General features: G+C 46.3%; 1 protein-coding gene across 1 annotated transcript in view; it reads right to left on the bottom strand.

Moving 5' to 3' along the window:
• Positions 1-6,768, bottom strand: part of NUP160 (nucleoporin 160) — a 62,241-nt gene that overhangs the window by 37,858 nt on the left and 17,615 nt on the right. Inside the window, exons 13-14 of the mRNA XM_019547375.1 lie at positions 1,747-1,917; positions 1,487-1,586 (exon numbers count right to left, since the gene is read on the bottom strand). Of these exons, the coding sequence (XP_019402920.1) occupies positions 1,487-1,586; positions 1,747-1,917 (271 nt within the window). The remainder of the gene's footprint in view (positions 1-1,486; positions 1,587-1,746; positions 1,918-6,768) is intronic.

Genomic DNA, 6,768 nt, shown 5'->3' with positions numbered 1-6,768 from the left:
AAGGCGGGTAGGATCCGGAACCAACTTCCAAGGGAAGTGGTGCTGGCTCCTACCCTGGGGGTCTTTAAGAAGAGGCTTGATGCCTATCTGGCTGGAGTCATTTGAGCCCAGTTTTTCTCCTGCCCAGGCAGTGGGGGGATCAAACTTGAAGATCTACAAGGTCCCTTCCGAACCTACTTCTATGATTCTATGAAAACAAGGATAACATAGTAGACAGCATACTTCTGCAGAGTAGCTTGTGTCACAAAGACTACAGCCTCTCCTTGCTGACTTCAGTGACTTGTTCCACAAAGCAGTAGAGCCATTCAATTTCTCAGAACCTTGTAGGGCCCAAAAATCAGACCACAAGCTTATGCTGATTTCTCAGTGTTCTTGAGAAGTCTGCAAATTTCAGTTTGCATTTTTCAGCTATGGAATGGGACCATGGTGCCAGAGACTATGCTGGGTAGTCAGTCCTAAACTGTACCTTCCCACAGGACACCCCTCCCAATTACAGCAGTCATTTCATAACAGTTGATGCAATCGCTAGATATGGCTAAGCTGACTAGGGAGAGGTACCTTTCAAGGCTCTTGCTGAGGTCACAAAATAGCTCTAGCACTGAACAAACACAAAGCTAGAAACAGAATACGTAGATTCACTAGATGTATTCTAATCAGGCATTTTTCATTGGATAAGACTGGATTTTAATCTTTTGGGCATCACTTACAATTTGCAACATATCAAGGAACTGCTTAGAGGATAACAAAAAAGCTGCATAATCATGGCTGCCTTCACACCCACCATCTGCTGCAATCAAGAGACCACTGCCACACTAGTAAGTCGAATCCTACACCAATTATAAGTGTATCAGGCAGGAAAGACAAAATGATGGCCTCTGGTTTCTTTCAGGTCAAGCAGAACCCAGAGCTTTTGCTATGATAGCATTGTAAATATTGAGATACAATAACAAAAAGCTACAACATCATCCTCAAAGAAGGAAAGGCAGGTATCCATCACTGAGGACTATCATGGGGCTCAGACAGAAGTCTGGAATTCCACCCACTGATTTATCTGAGCAATCATAGCAACCCTATCAGCTTCATACTCTGAGTGGGCTGCTTCATCATGCTCTAATTCAGGGGTGCTCAGCCTGAGCCTGCACGCCAGATCTGGCCCCCTGTGCCTCATCTTCCAGTCCGTGAGGAGCCCTGTGGGCTGTGGCCCCACGCTATAATCCAGTACAGCATGGTGTGGGGCCCTATGCCAGCATGCAGGACTGGGCAGAGGTAGCACAGGGCCCAATCTCACTGCACAGAGCCGGGTGGAGGCAGGAATTTACCACTGGATTGAAACTAAGCAAGGATAAATTGAGCCCAAATAGCTAGTTTAAAAAATATGATCTAAGCACATAAAGAACCCAGAACACCCTTGGGAACGTCTATAGTTTAAAGTTTGTAACACAAATACATTATTTTCCTCATCCCTTTCCCCTCCCCACAATCTTACCATCAAAAATGGCACACTCATCCTCAGTCAACAGGTGCTCTTCAGGCAAGAGATACAGGTGATCCACCAGGCAACAGGGTACAAGAAAAGACAGGAACCCCTAGAAAGGTAAAAAAGTATCACTCCTTTCATTTCTAAAACATAATCCTCGGTCAGGAAGATGCACTGGAATTCCTTCAAAAACTCTGCAACTAACTGTGCCTAACCAACAAATAAAACTTCTCCCTGTAGCACAGCATAGATCTAACTCCATTTCTCACCTTTTTTAGCAGGCACACCATGTTAGTATATGGATTCAGGTGCAGTGCAAGAGGGCGTGAGAGTGCTTCTTGGTACTGAAGACAACAGGCATAGAACTTGGACCAGAACTCAACTTGTAACTGTCGAAACTCTTCCTGTGAGAACTCATACTCTGTCACACTTCCTTGGAGCTGGCAAGAATAAAAGAGGACTTAAGCACTTCCCCCAAAGTTACAGTTGAACAGTTCTAAAAATTCTAAAATTATTCCTAAACAAGATGGTTTAAAAGCAGGGGTGTCTACCTCACCACCTATTTTGGGCCAGATCTAGGCCATGTGGCTCCCTGCAGGCCAAATTCAGCTCAGGGCACTGGATGGCTCCACTGGTGGTAAGAATTGCAACTCCAGCTCCTGCGACATGGAGTTGGAGTGGCTGCCACCAACACATTTCATGCCAGATTGGCAACTCCAGCATAGAGTACATGGCAGCTCTGGCTATGGATCTCACATGGGGCAAAGGGTACAGGGCAGCGACAGCAGCAGGCCTGGAGGCCAAGGTGGCAATGGGCAAAGCAGCCAGAGGGCAACCAAGCCAGTGTCAATTTGCAGCGGCAATGCATAGGGGGTACAAGGGGGTGCATGTGCACCCCCTGACAACAGCATCCCTGGGCAGGGGAGAGCACTGGTGCCCCACCTGAGAGCACCAGCCAGGGAGCTGCCAGGTGCAGATCAGCAGGATTGGGCGGAAGGAAGACACGGATTGGGACAGTATGGGACACATGCAGACACCCCCTCCCTCATGCTGACTGTCTGATGGGGGGTGGCAAGTGCCCCCCCCCAACTCAGGAGGCACCAGTCGCCCATGTCAACTTGTACTCGCCCTCCTGCCACCAATGGTGATGTCCAGCTGGGCCCCAAAGGCCCCAGATTCTCTGGCAAGTCCTTCCCCCTGTCCACACCCTCCAATTTCCAATGGTCTACTAGTAGCCTGATGGGCCAAATAAAGTGGCTCAGCAGGCCAGATCCAGCCTGTGCATGAGCCAAATGTTTGACAGCCCTTGTTTAAAATATATCTACCTGCCATTCTAAAAAGTTAATAATACATCCAGGAGTCTATGCCTCTAGGTTGTTTCAGATGTGGATTTAAGCACAAATTGCATATAAAGCAAAAGGCTTCTGCAGAGGCTGAAGCTCAGAGCAAGAAACAAGCAACCATGTTCTTGATATTTAAAAGAATCACTGAAAGCAATTTAAGAGAGGCTACATTTGAGCTAGTGGAGTTATAGCTGCCAACATACCTCGGGAGAAAATTGATAATCTGAAATTAAGGGACTACTTGAACAAGCATGTGCCAAATGCTGGCAGTCCCCCATGTGCAAACAAGTCTTCACCAGGATTCTCTACCAGGAGTAATTGCTTCACATGTTCACTCTGCAAAATCTGCACTGGCAGAATATGACTCAATTTCTACTGTAGCAGATTAAGCACCAGATGCCCAGGATAACTGTTTTCCACCTTTTATTTGTACCTGGGAGCTAGAAAGCCTGTGACCTACCTGTTTTTCAAACAAAGCTGATTCAACTCACATTTGTACATTTTTCAACTGTAGCACAAGCGGTCGCAAAGGCTGTTGCAAACTACACCTTAGAATTTAACACGATCTTAGCATTTCTGTCTGATAATGCAACGTATATGAACAAAGTTCTCTCATAAACATTGCCCAGGCGGTAAGCTTCAATATTGGGAGTCCATTACCAATCAGCACAGGGAACTAAATGCAACTGTGTCACTTCCACCAGAACCAGTGCTTACAAGGTGTAATTCCTGGTTTAATGCAGTTTGTTTCCATGCAAAGAATGTTAAGTACTGCCAGAATTTGTGCACAACAAGTCTGAAATCACACCAGGAACACAGTGTATGCTTAAACTACACAATCTCTTAAAACAAGGTGACATTGAAGATCAAATTAAGTTTGTAGCTGAAGAGGCGATCTGGTTCATGGAGCTTCTAATGTGGTTTGAAAATTGGCAGCCTTTGATTCACCAAACACACAAGAAGCTAATGAATTTGATAAGTTGGATCAAAGACATGGCATCACAACTTTCAAACTGTTAAAGTGAAAACCAGCAGAGACAAGAACTGTTCCAGGCAGTAGCTACAAGGTTGAGTTAATACTACAACTATGATCTATTGGTACCACCTCAGTTTAAACTGGCTGCCTTTTTTTTAGTGCTGTTCTCGTTTTTGACCCAAAATTAGGTGCCCATTCTGAGTTTTGACCCTGAGCTACTTAAATCAATCCCTGAATGGCAGAAAGAGCATGATGAACGTACTGTTTATGTGAACTTTGTCAAAGAACGCCAGATACCTTTGACTGTGACTGTGTTTTGGGATTCTGGGATTGTTTGATTGGTTTCCACATCTCTACAACCTGGCAAAATGCTGTTGTACAATCCAACCAATCAGTGGACACAGAACATGTGATCTCAGTGTATAGACAAGAATTCACACCACAGACAGAATATGTCAGCTGCAACTGCTAGTGGATGCTGCATGTTAGCATTTAACTACTCACATGAATTGTTTCTGTTCAGGTTAACAATTTAGTATTTGTAAACTTTTTGTAAAACACTAATAATAAATTATGTGTGACAATGCATACTCATAATTTCTTTAAATTTAGATTTAGCTTTAAATTTAAGGCTTAGATTTATAATAATACCGTAATTTATAGGATAGTTCTGTGGTTTTGCCTCTGCCTCCAAAACTGACTCTGCATGTCATAAGCAAGCTGCAAAAAAAACCTTTGTCTTGCCACAATTTAAATAGGTCTCTAATCATGGGCTTAGGCCCATCAAGGAAAACTATAAGCCTCCCGTAAAAAGGGAGGCCTCTATGGACACATGAATTAAAGCCGGGGGGACAAATATGGAGAAAACAGATAAGCAAGTGAGGTCATAGGTTAACAACAAGGGACCTGGAAGGGGACAATAGGCAGAGCCTCCTGCCCCCTGGACAAGTTGAGGGCCCCTGTGGAAGCTGAATGGCACTTCGTACGTTTTTGTTACGCTATTTTGGAAGGACAGCATTGACAGAAAAAGGCGACATATGCATGTCAAAAATACATACATTTGTTCCTTGGTTCATGAGGAACAAAGTAGCAGATTGGAGGGTATTTGAGTGAAGATAAAAGATGAACAGTACAGTAGTGCTACAGTGGTAGAGATCTGTTATATACCACCAAGTCAGGAAGAAGAGCTGGATGAGGCATGCTTCACTAAAGTGACAAAACTACTCAAAAGTTATGACATGGTACTGATGGGAGACATCAATTTTCTATATATTGCTAGAAGAACAATGCAACCAAATATAAAATGCTGAACTAGTTCCTAACTTGGAGGGAGAACAACTTATGACTAAGGGTTATCATCTATCCTGAATCCTGTCCTGACCAATATGGAAGAATTGGGGGAGGTTGTAAAGATGATGGGAAATTTGGGAGGAAGAAATCACAATATGAGAGAATTCATGATCCTGAGCTGAGGAATGCATGAGATCAGCAAAACAAAACTAAGGAACAAGTTGAGGGTAGAGGTAACAGGAGACAAAGAGCTTCTGATGCGTCTAAATCGGGGTGGGCAACTATTTTGGCTGGAGGACCGCTTACTGAATTTTGTTAATCTGCGAGGGCTGCAAGAATAACCCCGCCCCTTGATAGATGCCTGCCCCCTGGTCACCATCTTGGAACCAGAAGTCCCATCCCTAACCACTGCCACTGAAAATCCCTCCCCTTGCCCCTGAAAGTACTTCTTTTGGGAGGGGAACCTTGAAACCAGAGGAAAAAAAACCAAATCCTTTAGTAAAAGTCAAACACCTACTATAACGTATTTTAATTTTATTACAAAAAAAATATTTGCCATGATTTGTGTGTAGTGTATATAGCAGTGATTGCATAATAACTCAAAAATAAAGCCTTACCCTTGTATATTGTGTGTGTGTGCATGCATGTGTGTGGCACAGGGTGTGTTGGGGGAGTGCATATATGGAGTTGTGGGGGCAGGGTGTGGGGGTGTAAGGACCCCCGTGGCAAAGTCCTCATTGCCAGTGGCAGCAGCAGGCAGTGGGCACTCGGGGCACTCATGGCCTACGCAGGTACACTGCTGCCCAGTGGTGCATGGCAAGAAGCACAGCCAGGCCGGCCTGTCCCGTCTCTATCATGTGGGACTCCCTGTGGCTCATGTGCAGCTCCTGGCACTCACATGCCACTGGGGGAAGCCCCACATGATGGAGCCAGCTGTCTTCCCTACCCCCCACTGTGCAGGTCCTGGGACACCGCCATAAGTGTCCTGGCAAAGTCCGAGGACCTGCATGGCATGGAACTGGGAAGGCAGCCAGCTTCATCATGCAGGGATTCCCCAAGTGGCATACAAGTGCCGAAAGTTGCATGTGCATCATGGAGAGCTCTGAGTGACAGAGGCAGACTAGCCTGGCTGCCCTCCTTGCCACACACCACCAGGTGGCAACGCCTGTCTGGTCAACAAGCACCCGCCACTTGCTGCTGCCGGGCTGTGCACCATGGGGAGACTGGGGGGCTGAATGTGTAGGGGGTCCCCATACCTCCCTCACACCCACATCCTGGCCACCCAAGCTCTGTGCTCCTGCCACCCCTGAGCACAGGCTCCACACTTCCACCAGCCCCAAACTGTCTGTTCCCACCCACCTGCAGCTTCCCCACCTGCTGTCCAGAGCAAGTAAAGCAGCAGAAAGATGAGGAGGAACTGCTGGATACTGGGGAAAACAAACAGGTCCCCTGGCAGTTGCACCAGGAACAGCAGCAACTCCGCCAGGAAGATGCATGCTGGTTGGGATGTTCCTTCCACACACAAGGATGGGAGTGAGGTACCCTGCCCAGCCTGTGTACAATTAGTTGATGGACACCCATGGGCCGAATGAAATTGCCTGGTGGGCTGGACCCAGCCCATGGGCCATATTTTGCCCACCCCTAGTCTAAATGAATTCAAGTCAGCGGGGCCTGATGAACTT

The sequence above is a fragment of the Crocodylus porosus genome, unplaced genomic scaffold (genome assembly GCF_001723895.1).
Source record: "Crocodylus porosus isolate Cpor-Errol unplaced genomic scaffold, CroPor_comp1, whole genome shotgun sequence".
In the NCBI taxonomy this organism is placed as follows: Eukaryota; Metazoa; Chordata; order Crocodylia; family Crocodylidae; genus Crocodylus; species Crocodylus porosus.
Note: the sequence above shows the minus strand (reverse complement) of the source record. Positions and strands in the feature narration are given on the sequence as shown.